Source organism: Nylanderia fulva, unplaced genomic scaffold (assembly GCF_048542155.1).
Source record: "Nylanderia fulva isolate GAGA-0341 unplaced genomic scaffold, ASM4854215v1 Scaffold17, whole genome shotgun sequence".
In the NCBI taxonomy this organism is placed as follows: domain Eukaryota; kingdom Metazoa; phylum Arthropoda; class Insecta; order Hymenoptera; family Formicidae; genus Nylanderia; species Nylanderia fulva.
In genome coordinates this window covers 3769321-3791870 of record NW_028189945.1, presented here as the reverse complement: position 1 = coordinate 3791870, position 22550 = coordinate 3769321, and the positions used below count along the sequence as shown (strand labels likewise).

The window sequence follows — 22550 nt, the reverse complement described above, 5'->3', positions numbered from 1 at the left end:
GCGTTGAAACCGATCTTCTTGTCTCGTTTGTAAGTACAATTTATTTAAAAATCTAATTTATTTTAAATTTAGTTTTGCTACGTAATTTATTTGCCTTTAAAATAAAGGACTCGAAGGTCCAATTATAATGTCGCAGCTTTTGTTTATTCATAATAAATACAGTAATCACCTGGCAGGGGTAAATTGACGATTACCTCTGCATATGATAGTTTCAAACTTTTATTTACAATCCCTTATGCGATTAAGCGACAATGCGCCCAATGTATGTCGTTGACACGTAGACTAGATTAAGGCTACGATGAGAGACGTCAGGAGAGACCACACATTCCCATGGCACATCCAATGTGGACCTTAAGCGTGTCTGACCATGTAATATTCCAGTAAAGTTAACAGGACAGTCACGTTTAGCGCTAAGCGCACAGTGAAAATATGGACTAATAAGTGTGATGAGTTATTTATCCTCCATAATAACTTAAAAATTGATGGGTTTGCCAAAGTAAGCTGCCAAATGAGCCTCTCTGAGTGCCTCGGCACATGTCTGTAAAACAAATTCATATTAGAAAGTATAACAAGTAAAACAAGTATACAAACGTAATTTAGATTTTTTACATCCTCAATAATTACATTAAATTCAAAGAGTTGAGTTCAACAAAAAATATAAATTCAAATATAATAATTAAGAATTATTTTTAATTCATACATATGCTCTCAATGCTTTTTTTCTTAGATTTTGATTTATACAAAAGAGTTTGATTAAGATTTCTTTGACTCTTTTTATATATCTCGATAAATATTTATAGATATTTATAAATATGGATATTTATAGATATAATTTATAGAATATCTATAGAGATATTTATCTAGACATATAAAAAGAATCGAAGGAATTTTAGCAAAACTTTCGTAAATCAATTGTAGATACTTACCGGATGTGCGTGGCATACGCGGGCAACGTCTTCCGCACTGGCGCCATATTCCATTGCGAGAACCGCCTCGTTGATGAGCTCGCCCGCGCTTGGCCCGATCATATGTACACCCAGGATCTTATCCGTATTGTTGTCAGCGAGTACTTTGGCAAAACCGTCTGTGTCCAGATTCGTCTTCGCCCGTGAGTTTGCCATGAATGGAAACTTGCCGACCTTGTAGTCGATACCCTCTTTCTTCAGATCTTCCTCCGTTTTGCCGACCCAACCCACTTCCGGATGCGTGTATATTACACTAGGTACGCAATTGTAGTCAATGTGAACCGCACCTGTATTGCAAATTAGAATGATTTATATTTTTACGATCAAAAGTATGAGAAAAAAATATATTTATGATGTGAACGATGATTTACCTCCGGCGATACCCTCCACTGTGATTATCCCCTCATCCTCGGCCTTATGAGCCAGCATTGGTCCATGAATGCAATCTCCAATAGCATAGATACTAATGGTGAAATAACAATTAAAATCTTTGAAATCATTCAACCATGAATATAGGAGGAAATTAAAAACACGTGTCACTTTAATGCCGATATCGAACTCAAAATATCGTACTTACTTAGGTACTACCGTCTGAAATCGGTTGTTTACAGGTATTCTTCCTTTTTCGTCTCTCTCGATACCCATATCCTCTAGACCAAGATTCTGCGTATATGGTCTCCTGCCTACGCACACTAGCAACACGTCGCAAGGTATGTCCTCTTTTTTACTGGAATCCTTCGCGTCCTCGACGGAAACGATGATTTCACTGCCGCTTTTTTTAGCGGCCATGACCTTGGTTCCCAGTTTGAACTTCAGACCCTGCTTAGCGAGAACCTTCTGCATCGTTTTACTGACCTCTCCGTCGATACCCATGCCTCCAATGGTTGGCATAAACTCAACGGCTGTAACGTCGGAACCCAATCTGTAAAAATGACAATTAACAAGAGTGCAAGAATGATCTGTCCTTGATAATGAATACTTTTAAAGTAAACCTTTGCCAGACCGAGCCCAATTCCAGTCCAATAACTCCAGCCCCGATGACAATGAGTCTCTTGGGAACTTCGCTAAGCGACAACGCGCCCGTCGAGGACACGATTTGTTTCTCGTCGATTTCGATACCGGAAAAAGGCGTAACTTCGCTACCGGTCGCTATCAGAATATTCTTAGTATTGATCGTCGATTCTACTGATCCGTCAGATTTTAAGGCAGTGACTTGATTCTTGCCAGTAATCTTTCCATGGCCATTGACCCATTCGATTTTATTTTTCTTAAATAGGCCTGCTATACCACCGGTCAAGGCCTTGACTACATTTGATTTCTGTTCCATGAGTTTGCTAAGATTGAGTTGAACATCTGATACTGCAAGAACATCATCAAAATTTAGCAATACTATTACGATTTAATTAATGTAATAAAAGATATCTATTTCAATTACGTACCAACAACTCCACGGTTTGCTAAATCTCCACTGTGCGCCATATGATAATAATGTGAATTGTTTAGAAGGGATTTTGACGGAATGCAACCAACATTAAGACACGTGCCTCCTAGAGTAGGACCTTTTTCTACGCATACCGTCTTCATGCCTAATTGTGCAGCTTTAATCGCTGCTACATATCCACCAGGACCAGCTCCGATCACCACAACATCTGCATCGATTGTACTCGCATACCTGCGCTGTTGGGCAGCTGTCATGCCTGGGAGAACACGCTTTATGCATGTTGGCTATTGATAAAATAAAAATGATATTATAGATACATTTGCTGATGTAAAAAAACTGTTTTGTGAAAAGAGAGTGAAATGAAAGTGGATAAGTGTGAATAACATAAATGATGATATTTAAAGTCATCTGTCAACCTGTTATTATTATATTTTTATTCAATTATACTCTTATTATGCTTCTTTTTCATTTTTTAGTTCATCATTTGTGTGAATACACATATCGTGCAACTAAGAAGACAGATACAATGGAAGCTAATCAGAGAAAGCAATGACATAATCAATCTGTGGAAATATCTATGTTGCGATAAGGTAAAATTAACAAGTTTTTATTAAATTCTTAGAAACTGAAAAATAGATGATCAGTGTAAACGTGAGTCTGCGAAGCTTTCTCACAAATAAATTAAAAGAAAAAGATGAACAAAATGTTACGAAAGAGTTCTAACCAAAGTGAAAAATATTACTCGCAGGATTATATGATCGAGATGATCATCGGACATCTACTATTCGCAACTTACCCTGATGGAGGTAGTCACTAAGTTCCAGAGACCAGCTTGCATCATGTCTCTTTCAAGATATACCTTGGATCCCGATATTAAAAGAATGACAGAAAGGGAAAGGTTCCACGGCAGTGAAACGTAAAGCTAAAAATTCTACACCGGTTATCGCTGGTTATCACGATAGGTTATCGCTTTACTTCATCGACGTTGATAAGTCAGAGTCGGTGAAATGTTCGCAGATTACGACGCTGGATGGCGCCACAGTTGTTTAGGTAAGTGGCGACACCTTAACATATGTATAATAAAAAAATTTGAAGTAATATAACAGAGTAACGTAAATATCTAAATCAAGACTCTTTATCCGTACTTTTTTTGATACATATTTTATTATTCAAAATATTAGAAACAACAAAGGTTAGTATTATGATAGTATTATATAGAAGTTGAAGTATACATAAACATTTTGTTAAGTAATTTGAAAAAAATCCAAAAATATATACATAATAAGTTGATAGAGATGAATATTATATCAACCATTAAAATGTATAATATTATTACAATTATGCGAGTGTTAATAGAATATTATATTATTATTATATATAATATTTTATTAATCTTATGAACAATCTCGTCAATGAACAACATATAAATTTAAATTTATTATTTTATTATAGATAATGCAAATTTAAATTTATATATTTAATAAAAAAGGTTGCCAATCTTTTTCAAATATTACTTTTAGTCTGCACATCCATAAATCTGTAGACATGTTAATCATTTACAAAAACGATGAATACTGATATTTAGAACATTTACATGCAGATTTTCTTATCATTGAACAAACACAAAATTTAAAGTAATAATTCATTTTCTATTAGTATATTCATAACATTCATCTTCATATTCATCTTCATATTATTCTTCATATCGCTCATAGATTGGATCGTAAAGCATTGAATATTTCTTCTTTCCACTTCTACAATTATTAAACATTGGAAATCTAAGGCACTCATTCTGCGAAACTAAATTTGAAATTAATTCGCTGTGTGTCATTTCGAAAGCTATTAGCCAACCAACAGATGCTCTCTTGTCAATATCCCATCTACTAGGATATTTTAAGTTTTTTATTTTGGCTAAGTCATAAGCCACAAGCATCAATTTTTCCATGAAACAAATTTCACAACTGCAAAGTGGATTACCTTTTGTTTTCCACAATTCTACATTTTTCAACATTATCAATTCCTCAATATATGTGAAAACATCCATAACAGGATTAATAGATTTGTCAAATTTATATATTTTTCGCTCAGAATTACTAAATCGTACTATTTCTTCCAATAGAATTGCAAAATTAACGTCATATTTTGTTGCAGCAAAAGTTATAAGTTTTTTTTCAAGTAAAACACTTTTTACTGCTTCCTCGTATTTCAATTTCCTCATCAAATACGTTTCAAAAAGACCCGTGATGCTGATTTTTTCTTGCAGAATTGAGTATGGAATATTATAAATCTGTGCCACTGCATGTATATGTTTTTTTTCATTGAAAACACACTCTGCAGCCATATTGATTAAATGCTTTATCTTCACATATTTATGGATGCTTGTTATATAATCTGTACTCTGGAGCTCATCTGGTAATTTATAATCCTTTTGTTCTTCGATCCACCATAATGTAGACATGATCTATAAAAAAAAATATATAAAGTTGACAGATTGAAAGTGTGTTATATGGACATGAAAAAACTTATTGTAATATTGTAATTAAGATAAGAAATGTCACGTGTTTTTCTCTTGATTCATATCTTATAATATTCCAATTTTTAGTACCATCTTACAATTTTACATATCTTGTATATCTTATTGTTAATGTTTCAATCTTACAGCATTGAAAGATATGTTTCTTATGTAAAAAGCGCAAAATTACATAAATACACTAACAATTAAAACTACACAAAAATCTTATCTTAAGTCTATTAAAAATATTTTAAAGATTTAAGAGAAAGGTATATATGTGTAAAATTATACTTACGAAAATAGCTTCTTTTTTTCTCTCTCTCTCTCTCGAATAAACAAATTTTTAATTTTAATTCTTCCTGGACTATAGATAGCCGTTAGAATCATGCAAGGACTGAAACAAAAATGCGGAAGATTTCTACGTGGTTGCCACGTGGATAGCTTATACAGGATACGAAAACGCTTCCTGCATGACAAGAGATGACGAGTAACCAATCACCGATTTTCCGTAAGTAATTCATTGGTTGTCCCTTCTTATTGTGCTTTTTTCCAACGTTCCTTCTTACTGCGTTGGAAACATTTCCACGTCTTGTCTTCCAAGCCAATAAAATTCTCGCCAAATTTCAAGAAATAAATTGTATCCTAAAATTATAATTTACATAATGCTTTTTTATTATTATAGTTATACTAGTTATATTAATATTTTTTTATTATTTATAATATTTTTTTCTTTCAAAATAGCATGATAGTATCTAGTAAAACAGTATCATGTAAATTGTACTTAAGACATATGTCCTTTAACGGCTAATATTTTATACAACAAGGAAAAATATTCTTTATTTTAATTTTTTATTTAACGTTAACTCTTTTTACAAGCCAATACGTTATTTAATGATCTTCTTCGTTAATTTGCTTTGAATGATAATGACAATTCGTCTAACTATTTTTTGATATTATTTTTATATATGCTTTGTAAAAAATTATACATATAATTATTGTATATCCGTATATACTTTTATAAATTTATCATACGACAGAGTATTAATAATACGAAACAGATATTTGGTTATTACATATAAAGTAGAATGATAAATTATATAATTAATAAAATGTGACATAGTATAGTTAATAAAAATTGAATATATATATTATTCTCTTAGTTATATAGAAACATATGAAATAATATGAAAAATTTATTAAATTAAATGTCACAAGAATCGCGATTGATGATTGTGATTCAGTGTTATGTGGAAAAATATAAAATTTACTCAGGTGTGTGTTATAATTTAAGCATTATCAAAAGCTCTTCGTAACGTTGATTCAACATTTACATGCAGTTTACAGGAATAGAAGGAATATTCTCACAATCAAATATAATTATACAGAAATGAATTAAGAATAGTGCAAGAAATTTATGCTCTGAAATGTTAATTTCGAGATTAGTTAACATGAAAACTATTTTTTCTGTTTTGTATATATTTTGATATTATATATTTTTTCATTTATTAATGTTAAAAATAGTACAGCAGAAACTATTTTCAAGATTTTATAATATTTAATTTAGATATAATATTTAAAAATAATACATAGGTTTTTCTTTTATTATTATTTCTTTTCAAAAATGGCACATTAAATAAGCTATAATATAACAATCCATTTAATGAATTAATTTAATATGAGATATTGCTTCGCAAGAAATTTACAGGTACAATTGTGTTGTAATGTAGATAATTTTACAAATATTTTAACACATGAATTATTACCGAAAAAACTAGTATTCAGAGTTTGATTAATCAATATGATGTTGAAGTAAATAGATAATAAAATAAAATCACACATGTGTGTGTGTGTGTGCAAATTCAGACATGCCATTTTCAAGAAAATCTTTGAAATTTAAGAAATTATTTTTAAAAAATATTATTTGTCATTACTGCGTTATGTTGTCACACTAGATTATTTTTATATTAATATGTAACATAATATATGACATAAAATTGCATGGAATATATTGCAGCGTATTTGAATTATATGTTTTGAAATTTAAAAAATGTAAGAATAAGGTATAATTATTAGAAATCATCTTGCAGAATATATTCAAAATTAAATTATTTTTAGACAAGCATGAAAAACAACAGTGTATACATATTTAATCTGATTGTAAACGAACGATAGTTAAAGTAATATTAAAGTAAAATACATTTTTAATATTTTGCAATTAAATAATAATTAATATTATAATCGTTAACGTGAGAATTCATCGTTCTACACGCTTGGTTGTTCGAAGAAGATGAAATTTGCAGAAACAATTGTGCTTAAGTAATATTGAAATAAAAATATGCATTGTGTTTGTGTGTGCTAATTCATTATGTAGATTGTCCAGAAGATGGAATAAAGTATGTAGGGGTCTGACAGACAATTTGCAAGATTATTATCAAAATTCCGATGTAAAAGACAATGAGCCATTGTTATAACTTCTAACGAGATAATTTTATTCATATATACAGAATATGGTTTTATTTGACAATTTCGAAGAAAAACGACATGAATGAATGTAGAGGAGGGAAGAATTTTCAGCGATTAATAAAGATGCGAAATGCATTGAAGGATTCTTCCTTTGGCGAAAGTCGCGGATCGATTGACGCATGAGCATTTTAGGCGTCGTCGCGACGCCGTCATCATCGTCTCGCCTACGCGCCCCCCGACATAATTCACAGCGAGTACCCCACAATTTTTTTTTTATAGGGAAGATCGGAAGCGCAGCGCGGGGAAAGAGAAAGAAAGGTGTAACGCGTAAATAAAAAAATGACAAGGAGAAAGGGAGCCTGAATTGGATAGATAAGGGGATGAAAGGGGCGAAGCGTAACTGAGGGTATAAAGGGGAAGGAAGATAGCACAGAATGATAAGAGAGAAAGATAAAGAGAGGAGATAGTAATAAAGAGAAAGGGAGGTAGAAGAGTAAAAGGGAGGGGGAAAGGGATGAAGGAGACAGAGAGAAAGATAGATGCAAAAGTATCAGTGACGTAAATAACATTTGGGGGCCCTTTTTCCTGGAATTGCATCATTGCTCTTTATATATATAGATTAGTTGATATATAGATTAATTTTATATACATATATATTACTTTTATTATATATATATATTATATAATAAAATTACTTGTACTTATTTTATTATATATTATATAATAAAATAAAAATTTATATTTCAGTGAAAAGAGAATTAATAAAGTTGACTAAATCAGGAACATTTTTATTAAATAATGTTACAAGACTATGAAAATTACTCCTTCAATCTGATATCTGAAATTATTTTTGTGTCATATATTTTACGATGATAATTTCTTTGCAGGAAATACACATGTGCAATTTCTGTGTTGACATCGGCAAGGACGCCGCGGCTCTCTCAACTTGACGGACCTGTCACATTACGCGTGCGTGGTGCGAGGGTAACGATCCCGCGTACGCGAGGGAGAGAGAGAAAGCGAGACGGATGGAGTAGGGGTGTCGCGGGCAAGGGGCAACAGATGTCCTTCCGCATGACGCACGCGGGGTGGCTGTCCCTCCACTAGTCTCGCGGCGTCTGGTGGTGTTTGTGCGCGTCGCGTCCCGGTGACAGACGGAGTGGCCGGCTTTCTCTTTCGTCCTTTCGCGGGGATCTCGTCGGAAAACGACAGGTATGTACGTACATGCATATGTGCGCTGCACTTCTCTCCGTTCGATTATATCTCGTTCGCGCGCGATAACGCGCGCCTAACCTAACCCTAACCTTGAAACGAGGACTTCGCGTTAGCGCGAATCGGTACTTTTTGCTCGCGTCGAAAGTTTTTTTAGGCGCGCGAGGAACGAGCGAGTTGTGACGCGCGCATTGTCGACAGATATTCGTGGAAGGTATATTTGGAATATATATATTTGGCGTTTGACAGGAGAGTCGATTGTATTCGCCAGAAATGCGCGACTCCGATATCACGTCTGCGATGTTTCGAATCGTTTCGAGGTAAGCTTATCATTATGCATCGTGAGAAAGCGGCGTCGATAAATCTCGCCAATAATCGCTGCATAAACAGTAACAATAATGAGAGAACGATGTTTCATAATTGCTTTAATAAACAGCAACGAAGCTATAATTTACATTTACGACGAATTCACAGAACAGAGTTCCATTTTATAAATGTACGCGTCGTGTCATAAGCGTGAAGTTAACTGAAGAAGTAAAATACACACGCACATATACATATGTATATTAGGATATACACGGCGTACAAAATTATAGATTTTTAGTCTTGATTCTAAATGAAATTCTTTGTCGTGAAATATAAATTATTTATAAAAAATAAGCTTAATATTTATATATATATATATATATGTTTTACATAATATAAATTATATAAATATATATATCTATAATAATTATATATAATTTTTTATATAAATTATTTTTGTATTTATTAATATTACATAAATAAATATGTATACATATATTAATATATAAATGTATGTGATAATTTTTTTAAAAATAATTGATAGAGAGACGCGAATTTCGCGACTCTCCTTATTAATTCATATAACGCATGTATCATTAATTTGTGAATTTCTTTCAGATACGTTCGAGAAATGTTCGTGTAAAATGACGTCGAACGCGTACCGCGTAATTTTCTTTCGACGAAGAGCATTATCTGGTTAGCACACGATGTGCGAGGTATCGAAAGGGCAACGGAGAGCGTTCCGCGATCAGGATCCACCGCGAATTTGCAACAAGAGCGCGGAAAATTTGCTGCGGGACGAGCTCGAGTTCTCGCGATCGACCCCAAGCTCGCCAACAACCCTCCAGCGCGCCGTCAGCCTCGAGAAATGCTTCAGCGAGCCCGAGTTCTTCCAGAAGCAGCGCGAGCTGCTCTCGAAGCACGAACAGAGGACGAGAGAGAAGGGCAGCGGCGACGAGGAAAGCGTCATCACCTCCGATTTCGCACGTGACGCGGATGACGATTCCGGAAGTACGGCCGAGATCGCGAGGAACACTTCGGAGGACCTCTTCAAGGAACTCTCCGCTAAAGTGCCTTCCCCCTGCAAGCAGGCGAATGAGGTACGTGGAAACGATTTACATATCGATTGTATTGATTATTCAGAAATGTCAGCGGAAGTCAGTCCGGAAAACTTTTGAGAAAGACAGAGAGAAAGAGAGAAATAATTAATAAAGGTAATTAATTAATAAAAGTTAATTTATTAATTAATTATAATTAATTAATAAAGGTTAATTAATTTAGAAAGAAGAATTTAACTTAAGCAGAGAAAATTAATTTGAAAGAGAAATTAATTAAGACATTTTTTCATTAATTCTTTTTTTTTTTATATATAACACATTAATCGAAAGAACAAGATAAATTATTAGATCATTTCTATCAAAATAATCGGAATGACCGGATTAAATATGTGGTCCATTCTATATTTAGACATTTGCTATCTTTTTCGATTTAAGATATCTGAAAATATTGGATCATAAGGTTTAGAAATAATGTGGAACATATCGATTAGTTCACGATTATTTCTGATTTTCTCGATTTATTTATTAATATCGACGAGAATCTTGTAATAAAAAAAATAGTTAACTAAAAATATATCGTACATCTATTCAAGGGTATACATATGATGATATTTTTAAAGTGTTCGATATCTCGAGGGTAACTATTTTTAACCAGAAATCAATTAAACGATTTTATGCAATTTTTTTACATGTAATTAAATATTCCGATTTATTTTTGACTTACGACGCATTTATTAAGCATATCCAATTAATATTTTTACGACTCATTTAACTTGTTTTTCCGTGCATGACGAAACTAATGACTTATCGAACTAATAGGAGTAGTAATATATCATATAACTAATGCATACATTGCATAATAAAACTGCGGATAAAGTTTGAGCGAGCGTGAGGCACGTGAGAGTGATTCTTTTCTGCACGAAACTGAGAAAGTACACTGAAAAAAATTATTAAATTGATAAATATTTATTTCAATACTGTCAAATAAATCATTTATTTTAAACAAATTATTTGTTTTGAAAAAGATTTTCTTACATCAAATAAATATTTTTCACATCAAACCAATATTATTAGTTTCAAATAAATGATTTATTTGGGGGCAGTATTGAAATAAATACTTATTCGAATTCAATATGTTTTTTTTCAATGTATAAACTTCTCATCATCATGCTAGACAGTTAGATTTAAAAAGAAATTATAATTTTTCGTGAAAACGATCTCGCTCGATCTCTCGTGACGAAGAAGAAAACCAAGTTGATCAACTTACTCCAGTTTTAAAATAAAATTTTGAATACCAGAGCAATCAGATGCTCTAGAGTAAAGAATGAAAAATTTCCCAAAATAAAATCGATCGGTTATTTTGGCCACTGAGAGGCATCTCATATGTTATATTGACTCTCTTTCATAGCTGTCGTTGCCAGCGCGGCGTCTGGCCGCAACGGTATTTCTCAGGTGATGATTGTACACAGGTGCACTATCGACCCGCGTATACATCGCAAGAATCCCGTCCGAGTATCGGAAGAAGCGTCACACGCCTCGCTGAAGAAACAGTAAGCTCATTCGTGCGGAATCGTGTCGATCGTTCGGTAGATCGCTTTTGTCGTTGTCGGCGAAATTCCGCGCTCCATCACGTTTTTCGAAATTTACGTGACGATGGTGTGACACCGTTTTGTGCGCGCGTTTTATTTTTCCCGAGGCCCAAGATTTCATTAAGATAATCCGGAGATAATTACATAAGAAATATAGAAACGATACCTCGTTTTTCGCTTATGTTATTGGAGCTCGAAGATCTGTAGAGCGAAGTTGAAAACCATTACAGGTATTTTCTCATTTAATTTAATAAATGAAGAACTTTTTAATTGTTTAAGGATTAAATTTAATTGATTTATACAACGATATATATATATATATATATATATATATATATATATTTACGATTGAATATTAAAAATGTAAAAATATTGACGTCTAGAAAAATTTTTCAAAGAGGGAAAGAAAGAGAGATCGTGTTTATATTCTATTTCTATTATACAACTGCATTACATAAATTCTGTTTCCTTTAAGAATGTTATGAAATATATTTGCTATATGCGATAAAAATGGAAGAAAAAATTCTTTATTGACTTTTAGTCGGTAGTGCACTGTATAAAATCAACATAAAATATTATTTATTTATATTAATTTGGAATTTTATATATGCCGGGCGATAAAGTTGCGTAAATAGACTCTAGTGTTCGCACTACTTGATAAGCATATGCTTGCCATCCTTGAAAGTCTTAAGAAACTCGGTACCGTTCTATGGTTCCTTTTTTCACTTTCTTAGACTCATTATTTTTATATATCTTGTTCACATATGACTCCACTTGCCGGGTTTTAGCAACTGAATATGTTCTTCACGGTTACGGTTTAATTTTATAAAACCATGTTTATGAAGTGGAACTAGGTAGCAAACACATGTGATGCAAAATGTTTCACTTGGTTAGTTTTAAAAGTGGAACATAAATAAATTTAATTCACTTAATAAATTAAAAAGAACATGCTAATAATAAAGGTTTTTTTTTCTATATAATACATTTTATTATATTACAACAAAACACGCGAGTCACACATAAATAAAATTTTATTAAAATCAAATACAGGTCGAACAATTTAAGAACGTATTCGAAAATATTGCAAAAAAATATGTAAGCATATTACAATTCCACAATAATTACAACTACAATTATTCAAATATATTTTATTAATATAATTTCATTAAAATAAAGAAAAACAAATTCTAGGCAGATTTATAGCTTTTCAAAAATCGTTGAAAATCTCATCAAATCATTTGACAAATTACTTACAAATTACAAGTGTAATTTTCCATTCTTAAATTTGTCAGTGTGCCACGAAATTTTCTCGTTTTGAGAGAAGGACGTCGAGGATGTCAAGTAGAGAACGTAGCAAGCTGCAGATGACAGATGCGTCATTTCTGAAATTCTCAGAAGTGTCGTATTAGTGACAGGCAAGGTGATAGGCGCAGGACCTGCGGGGCTCCAAGATGAATTAGGTTCGGGCCTGGAGGGAGGATGCGGGTCTCGGCAGGTTCCTTTCCTTCGGACGTCTGCCTTTGTGCGGAATTCGGATTAAGCGGCATTCACAAAGACAAGTCAGATTTTTTTTAGAAATTGTGCCTTTGAAAAAAATTGGTGTAGGATGATATAAATTTTCTAAAAAGAAAGAATCGCATATCTCTTTCTTTTCATTCATCTTTTATCATTGTCATCTCTTTTTTTTATCCGACATTTCCTCTCGCACGTTTATAAAAATCCTGACATTTGGAATTATATTTCAAAATAATGTGAAATAAATAATTAATGTCGCTTACTTCTCGCTGATGATTGAATCAGTAAATGATATACGAGATAAATAACAGAAACATCATGTTTTTTATGATTATTCCCAATTATTTTTAAGCAATACAATCCAGTTCAATAAAAATTGTCTGTTTGTCGTCTTGATACACGTGCAAATTATTTAGGAAAGTAGTGGCAAATAATGCAAAATGAGCAGATTCTCGCTACATATTGCAATTATAGCGTTTTAGCGCGACTTTCCGGATTATCTTAAAGATAGATTCGCCGCGAATTGCGAAGATAAACCGAGATTTAACTGGGATATTTACTCGAAATACACCGGTTACGTGGTTGCATGGGGGTCGTCGACCAGCAACTGGCAGTATTATACGATATTGACGAGAGAGCCGCTATTTCGGGGAACGACGATTAATTGCCGAGGTGAGGAGAAGCCGAGGCTAGGGAATGCCGCTGATAAATATCCCATCGATCTTTCATGAAATTATCGCCCCGCCGAGATTACTTGCTAATAACCTGCCTAAATCTGATCGAGTTTACGGTTGCTAAGATGAACCTAGGATAAGCTTTCGGAATGATGTGTCCTATCTGTTGCTTGCTTTATATAAATATACTTTCTCTCTCTGTGATTTCAAAAATATTCTTATCGTCTTCGAAAAGGCGCATTTAGTTCTTTTCCTTTTGCTACAACAGTTATATAAGTTTTAGATATATATATACACATGTAAATACAAAGTATTATTTCATATAGATTTCTTGAATTATGAATAAAAATGTACTAAATTTTATTTAAATTTATTTTACAAAATAAAAAAAAAATACAGCGTATTAAAATATTTATAAAATATAAATTTCTCTTTAAAGAGACTTGATACATTTTAATTTTTTTATTTGTGAAATATTTGGGAAAAAATTTCTTTCATGAAATAGTTTATAAAACAAATTTATATTTTATAATTATACATTATCCATAACTTATTTTTCTTATTTCTGAAATACTTATATATGAAGCATTTTTAATTCTTGATATTTACATGTATATATTTGAAATTTCTTTTGTAGCATGTTTCAGAATACATAAAAAATTAAAATTTATTTTAATAATTTATACCTTATTGTATGTAAATTATAAATTGTATATATAAGTATATTTATATAATTTATAATTTATACTGTATAAAATAAAGATCTCATCCGCGCGTTCGCGAGGCGGCGCAAATTGTCTGGTCCAAAAGCCGACCAACCAGGCGCGTTGCATCCCCACGATGCATCTCGTTTTCGGTGTGAAAGCAGCTTATTAAGAGTGGCTGCAGCATGGTCTCATACACGGCGTCGTCTCTCGCCAGTCCGATGTTTACTCTTGTGCTTTAAACATTTTTCGTCGCGTGCTCCGTTTCGCGTACATATACGGTCTTGCGGTCTACGTCCCTTGGTGCCCTTATTCAAAGTGCGACGGTATTGTCGCGATTACCATCGATGATCTCATCGGTCGTGGCGAACGCAAAGTGAGTGTTTCGCAGCTTAACGACGATAGGACACCGACTCCGCGGTTCGTAAAACCGAGATTCCGGTTTCCGATCCTTTCGCGCTCCGCTTCGAAGCGTTCGCGATTAAATCGCCCGTGATTTGTGAAGGGATTCGGATGCACGATGTTGAAAGTAACGGTCGATGACGAACATGAAGGAAAATATTTACGCATACCTCGAGATTTTGCGCGAGCCAATATTCGAGATAAATATTATTATATATTAAATATTCGAAAATAAAATGCGGAAGAAAGTCATTAATTTTCATCGAAATTTTATGTAACATGTTTATTTCATATGACTGGAACCTTTTATTTCTTTTTACGCACACAATCTCGGTTCTTGATCAATAATTAGAAATACTATAATTACTATAATATATATATTTTAAATATCCACTGTCACATGTTGCACATGTATCATGCAGATCTGCTACACAAGTCGTGAAATCGTAATATAAATTAGTCAAAAAAGTCAAATTATTAAAAATAATCTCATTAGGAATTTTAAAATAATCGACATATAATGCTATAATTAAATTTCAAGTTATAAAAAGTTACATCTTATTTTGAATTAAATCTGATTATTCAGAAGTTGGATATAAAATTATTATATTTTTGGGAAATTACTTGTTTTAAATTAAAAAAATATATACGTAATTTTAAAAAATTATACGAATATTTTTATCTTTTGCTCTTCTCTCTGTTGAATTTGGGTCTGCCGTTAAATAAATTAACTTTTTTTTAAACGCATATATCGGCAAACGCTGCAACAATGCGGCCGCATCGGCAAAAGTGCAGCGGAATTGCGTCGCAACTTTTTTTCACTGTATATTTACCAAGCGATCGTGCGCGAGCTACGATAATGCTTTTGGTTCCGCACATCGGATCGAGTAAAATTAAGAACCCGATATTTTAATTCTTTAATTAAAAACCGTATAGTTGATATATTAAAATTTCCGCGTCTCTTAATTTGAAATATTAATTTGAACGTGATGATAAAAGACCTCGTAAAAATAAAACTGCATTAGATTCGAAGCAATTAAAACTACGTTTAAAATCATTTAAGTAATTAAAATCGCGTACGCATGTGTGTGTATGTATAATCTGTTATTGCGTTAAAAAAAAAAAATGAAGAAAATGAAGAAATTTAGAAAATTCCGAAAATTCAAGATATTTGTACCGACCATTCAGATAATTGGAGTCTCGCTGATGATAACGAGCCGCGTTTGATATCTGCGTATTTCCATACGCTACGACCTTGGAATTTCGTCTTCCTTTCACGCCGCCCACGTCGCGACGCTGGCACGCGTGTAATATATAACGGGTGTGTTTACACAAGCCGCGAATTGCGGCTTTACGCGAGAGAGACGACAAACATAGAGCGTCATCGGGAACGATTGCATAACGGGGAAACGCGTTTCTTTGCGACACGCCCGTGTGTATGAGTGCGTGCCGTGTCGCAAAATACAGTCCTTCGCGATATTTCGTCATCGGCGAACGGTGCAACGAGTTTTCGCAATCGTGCGAGAATCTGCCTCGTCGAAAAAAATCGGCGACTCCGAATTTTTAATCTCAAAGATTGTATATTTGCCAGAAGGATGCAAAACATGAAAATCTATGCGAGTGATGGCTAAAAAAGAATATTGCCAATTAAAATACAATCTTGCTATCTCGCGAGTATCGCGCCAATTTAAATTGATCGCAGATGTGTTAAATAAAAAATGCAATTTTTAATAACTAAGTTCCTCGAACCGCGAATCTCTTTACGTTCGTCGAATAAATAATTAACACCAGATAACACTTATCGATGAAGCAACGCTGGCTGCATCTTGTATAACTGCACGTTACAGACTATAAACAGTCAGCCAACTGTTAGCAGAATCAGTCATAATCAGCATGAAATTAATTAAAAATATAATTTGAGTAGAAGAAGTATAAATTTGCATAGAAATTAGTATAATTTAAATGACACGTTCGATAGTAAAAATTCGAATAATTAACTTGTATAATTATTGCAATTTTCACACACGAGAAATTCATACAGAAAGGTCACTTGATTTTAGAATAAAACTAATAAAGATAGCACACGATAATTACCAGGAATGCTGCAATTATAATAGCTTTGGAGAAAGTTGCGCGCATTTCGGTCTTTCGCACTTTTCTAGATTTGACATTTAACCGATCGAGATTTTGCGTTAAATTGCCGATTTAGATGAATAATAGATAATAAATCGGCGCGCAGCGCCGAGATGCAAGTGTTGAGATGCAATTGCGTCTCGTGCACTTTCGAGGAGGCAGGGCGGGCTACCGGTCTTGCAACATTAATTAACTGCAAACTGGTTGTGCACCGCGCTCGGAAACTAGTTTCCGTACTGTGGAGATTCTTTATACAGGGTGTGAAATCATTTCCGCCGCGATACGCGACGCTTCTGACATGGATCAAACGCCTTTCCATTAAATCGACGTGTATGTTCGGCTAATAGGCGTCTAATAGATTATTTCCTCCTATTTCTCCCTCCTTTCCTTTCTCTCTCCCTTTCTCTCTTTGTGTCTAGGCGATAATTAAAAGAAAGGCTACCGCAAAGGAGGCGGATCTCACAGACACACCCTGACACACCCGAGTCAAATGCACCGAGTTGCGATTGTTCCATGAACGGTCCTTTCTGGCCCTCGGAAATTATGCGCGTTTATGAGTCTTAAGCCGAATCCGCTCTCGCGGAAATTGCACCAGCCATTGTTCCGGTCCTTCAACGTAGACGATGACGCTGAAGAAATTCAGCTCCGCCACATTTTTTCTCTTTTCTTAGCTTTTTTTTATTACGTACGCGCGATGGCTCCTTGACTCGTGTACAAGAGTATAAAGTATATATCCGGGACCCAACTTCTTCAGAAGCTCTTCCTCGTCGCTTTTCTTCCTCTCTTCTTAACATCGATCCACCGGCTCCGGATCTCCGGATGCAAGTGCTAAACTAAATGCAAACGAATTCCGCGATTCCTAAATATGCAATTTTTAAACATGTATATAGCTCTCCCGAGAGGCAGTTACCGATCGTTTCTTCCGTAATCACGAGTTGCATATTAAGGTGAAAGACTGTCTCCCTCATCGAAGTTCGTCGACCTCTTCATTCTTTCGTGAAAAAAATTATTCGCGCGAAAATCTACGTATTTTTATTCTTAAACACGCAAAAATTATATACACTGAAAAAAAATTTGTTAATTTGACTAAACCTTTGAATTAAATATTATTTTGTTAATTGAACATGGAAATAATTAAATTAAATATATTAAATCTAACAAAACATATATGTTCAATTAACAAAATTTAGTTGAAAGCAGGGTTGGGCATTTATATCCGTAAATTATACATATATCTATGTTTGCGTAAACAATGTAAATTATGTCATCTATGTTAATAATGAGTAATTCTATTTTATTTTTTACGTTTCTTATGCTTTAAACATATTTCTTAATTTTTTATATTTATTATATAAAAATCGTTATAATTGATACATTAACTATAATATATATATCATAATATAATTACTTTTTTTGAAATTCTGATATTTAATTCATAAAGCTTATATAGTTTACATTGTCTGCAAAAAGTCCATGTCAATATTATGTAAAACGTAAAACAATTCATGTAAATGTAATTTTGAAATCTATGGCACAATCTTGATTGAAATAAAGTTTAGTCATGTTAACAATTTTTTCCAGCGTAACAATCAGATGACAAATAAGTTTTGTGGTCGCGAGATGCACGTTGAGATGAGAAAGCTGATTCCTTCTATTTCTTTTCTCGGGAAAATTGATTTAAAGAGCGAAAAAATATATTATTCATCACAGTACGAATACAGAAATATGCTATTATCAAATACACAATTTCGATGGACTTACGTAAAAAAGGCGGTTGCTATGAGATGCGTATTAAAGTGAAAGATCACGTCGATCCGCATCACTACGTCGATCTTATATTTTGCCCCACGTGATGTGGTTTTACTTTCTAACGATCGGATATAGGTACACACATATATTGATCGATCGATTCATCGCGTCATCGACCGAATATATATCCTTGTATTTTTGCCTGCCGAAGTTAATGATTTGGATTATTGCGCCAGCGACATATGAGAAATGGAGAAATTTGATTAGGGAAAAAAAAGAAATTAATCTTTAGAATTTAATCTGTATATACTTTACGATCCTACGTTCTCTTCTCTTCATTATACATATATATGGCGCGAAGATTTTAGTGATTTTTGTGCGCAGATGAAATATATGTATTTATTCTGTCGTTATAGAGAAATCGGTAATCATCGCGTCCGCGGCGTCGTTTCAATCATTATGGTGCCGATTGTCGTACTTAATAATACGATATTCACGATCCGCGTTGATTAGAGAGATCATCCTTCTCTCGTGTCGCGAACGACATTGTGATCTGTCAGGAAGGGACGCTTTCTAGAGGCGGTCACGACGGTATTCTCAAGCGGAATCGATTAAATCGCGACTTCGCGTGTACCCGCCCGTTATACGAAGAGACGGTAAAAGTGTATAGATTGTATCGGGCACCATAATGTCATGATTTCTATGGGAAAGTTGCCGAGACATTTGCAAATTGCGGAATTTCGCGCCACGTCGATCATTATTCAATATCCGTAAAACGAAGAGTAATATAATTATAGAGTTGAGCTGTATAATTTTTTTTTGCATTAGTTGAAGTTAGGGTTGGGTAATAACTAGTTAATTAGTTAAAAATTAAAAAAAGTTAATAACTTATAATTAATTTAAAATGTATTAATTTTTAACTTCAACTAGTTATTTTTTACCTTAAACTTAACTTTTTTCCTAAGTTAAATTTTTTATCTCTGAATATCACTATTGGTTTTTAAGTTATAAACGTATTATTTTTTTAATTAAAGTATTATTGATTTTTATGTTTATTTGTCATCAATTGTAATCACCAAAATATATTTCTATATAGAAAAATCAAAATTTATGTTATTTGTTAAAAGAATTAACAGACAAAATTCTAATTTAATATAAATAATGTTTTTCAAAATTAACTTTTGATTTAACTTCAGTTAATTTAATCTTAATTTAGTTTTAAAAAATCATTAATTTACCCAATTCTGGTTGAAGTGCGGAAAAGAGAAAAATCTCCCACGAGATGTGAAACAAATCTCGTCACGAATTATTAATATATGCGTCTCGCTGATACGATACATTTTCGACTTGGCTAATCGCGTGTTAACACTTTTTCGCCCTGGTCGATTATCGTTCGGTCGGAACACGCAAAGATCGAGTTCTCTGCGAAGCGTAGCGAGAGCAGATGCACTCGCATCTCTCCCTTCTATTTCGCTCTTCTCATCCTCCGTCTTTCTCTAACGATGGAGTATTGCGGGCGAGATCTCGTCCGGACCGGTACTTTTTGTTTTACATAATCCTCTCCCGTGGTGAAACTGTAGTTCGCACGCAGGATCGCGTTCGCCAGGTGTTCGGTTTCTGTACTCTCGGATCTCCGTTCTGATTCAATGGATATACGCGGATGCGGACGGTCCACGATCGCGATTAGCATATATTTACCTTGATAAAATGTAAGATTTTATTTGTACCGATTACGGACTCTTTAGGCCTATAATCGCAGGAAATATAGGGATTTTTATTTGAAATTTTCTCTTGTCAATTCATCAAGTTTTTCACTCTCGACTCTCGAATATCTCCAAGGTGAGAAGTAAAAGGACTTCAAAATTAAGTGAAACATCGTGTTATCTATATTTTTATTTTAATTCTTTATTTTATGATATAAAGAAAACGTCTTGGTGTCTCGATTTATATAATACACGACGAGCATTCTTTTCGTAAGGAAATAGCCTTTTATTGGGAGTTCTAGTTGTACGAATGAAACACTCTAGTTGCGGAATATATTACAGTCCAACGACGGATTTGTCACAACACGGAAGAGAGACAAGTGCTAATTTCGCGGACACTAGCGTGGAACGACTGTAATTTGATGGCACTTTAATGACTCGATCGCTGACCCATTGATAGATGCCTTTGCTAGCGAAATAACCGTGCATTAACACTCTCCTGTAATAGTCTACCGTTCACTCGACATGCAAGAAAAAAGCAAACGCAATAGTAACACGGTATACATTCGACGGAAATTGGTTATGAAGGTCGCGAATATATTCTTAATAAAATTTTGAATTTTTGTAAATACAATTTTTTTACAAAAAAAAATTATAAGGAAAAAGTCAAATTTCTTTTCTCTCAATTTTTATATAGTTTTATTTTAATTTAATATGTAAGTGCAAACATAAATTTAATGTCTTCAAAGAAAGAAAATATACACTAAAAAGTATTTATTGAATTCGAATAAATATATTTTAATATTACCTTATAAATCATTTATTTGAAACTAATAATATTGATTTGAAAAATTTAATATATGTAAAATATTGATTTGTTTCAAATAAATGATTTAATAAGGCAATATTGAAATAAATATTTATTAATTTAATAATTTTTATAGTATATACAAAATTAAACTATCTCATCAAAATTATTATTACATCTATTATCAAATCAAATATATAACATCTTTTGAATATCAAAATGCATGATATAAAAAAATCTAAAGGATCCGAGACTTTGCAAATTCATACAATTTTAAAATTATTCCTAAAGATATATTAAGATTTTTATCGAATTGATGGAGGCAAGAATGTAGGAAGTAATTTTACTAATAGCAGACATATACAAATGAGAGAGTGAGAGTCTTATAATGACCCTCACCGCATTCTAACATTAATCGTAGCATAACGGACGAATATCGTTTCACAGCAGTAGCAAAGTAATTGAATGTCGCGAGGAAAATTTGCAATTATTAAAGGTTCTCGTCCGGAAACAATATTTTTACACGCGACACATCCGCATCAGAGACATAATTAGAACTTCTGCTGCCCCGTCGAGGAAAGTGAGAGTTTCTCTCTCTCTTTTTTTTCTCGCCTCGAGATTATTTACACTTGTCTCTATTGTCTATCCGCGACAATTAACGGCAGAGGCTCTACAACTGTCTCCTGATGTTTTACTTTCTAGACGATAGCGCGTACCGCGATTATTATCTTTGCCGAACGGGAACTTCACGGCGCGTTAACGCTAAGAATTCGTTCTACGTGGAAAAATTCGTCGCGCCTGTCGAGCAGCGAACAGCTCATGCTAATTTTCATCAATTTTCATAAAATCATGCGTTGTTTTATCAAAAAGAGCGATCGCGATTGCAATTTTCACGCGGCGACGAATGCGCAGAAAGTGTTGAGCTTATTTTCCTAAAGAGAAAAATATCTATTAAAAAAGAAAATATATATGCAAACTGGAATAAGCAATTTTCCTTCTTTTCCCGAAATTTTAAATTCTCGTATATATGTTATTATATATATTAATATAAATATTAAGAAGCGGGAAAGGGAATAAATTTTTATCACGATCGAATATTGGAGGCAATAAATAATATTTCTTGTCGAAGGAGAAAAAGGGAAGAATTGCATACGAATTTATTTTCTATCGATAAAACAAGTTCTACGCGACGATTTACGATTATATATAAGTGTAACGTGACTTTTACAGTTTAACCCCATGTAACATCGGCGAAACGCGTCACGCGTTAACGACGCGAAAACGGGATGTAATTTATAATACGGTCCGAAAAGGAG

General features: G+C 33.3%; 2 protein-coding genes and 1 long non-coding RNA gene across 3 annotated transcripts in view; 2 read left to right on the top strand and 1 right to left on the bottom strand.

Moving 5' to 3' along the window:
• Nucleotides 1-122: 122 nt before the first annotated feature.
• LOC114938120 (dihydrolipoyl dehydrogenase, mitochondrial) lies at nt 123-3397 on the bottom strand. Its single transcript, XM_029311891.2, has 7 exons — nt 3203-3397; nt 2405-2690; nt 1958-2324; nt 1543-1887; nt 1337-1428; nt 927-1252; nt 123-538 (listed from the first exon to the last, which is right to left on the bottom strand). The coding sequence occupies exons 1-7, from the start codon at nt 3245-3247 to the stop codon at nt 473-475; spliced, it is 1527 nt and encodes a 508-aa protein (XP_029167724.1). The 5' UTR covers nt 3248-3397; the 3' UTR covers nt 123-472.
• On the top strand, nt 736-3297 carry LOC114938122 (uncharacterized). Its single transcript, XR_003821011.2, has 2 exons — nt 736-2996; nt 3155-3297. It is a non-coding gene; the product is annotated as an uncharacterized LOC114938122 (long non-coding RNA).
• A 1925-nt stretch (nt 3398-5322) lies between the features above and the next one.
• Nucleotides 5323-22550, top strand: part of LOC114938121 (uncharacterized) — a 44598-nt gene continuing 27370 nt past the window's right edge. The window contains exons 1-3 of the mRNA XM_029311892.2: nt 5323-5426; nt 8269-8593; nt 9518-9999. Of these exons, the coding sequence (XP_029167725.2) occupies nt 9607-9999 (393 nt within the window). The 5' untranslated portion in view covers nt 5323-5426; nt 8269-8593; nt 9518-9606. The remainder of the gene's footprint in view (nt 5427-8268; nt 8594-9517; nt 10000-22550) is intronic.

Coding starts and splice junctions, on each gene's coding strand:
- LOC114938120 (XM_029311891.2), bottom strand. CDS start 3,247: ATGATGCAAGCTGGTCTCTGGAACTTAGTGACTACCTCCATCAGG. Junction 1,888..1,957: donor TTGGGCTCGGTCTGGCAAAG/GTTTACTTTAAA, acceptor TCATTTTTACAG/ATTGGGTTCCGACGTTACAG. Junction 1,253..1,336: donor AGTGGAGGGTATCGCCGGAG/GTAAATCATCGT, acceptor TTTGCAATACAG/GTGCGGTTCACATTGACTAC.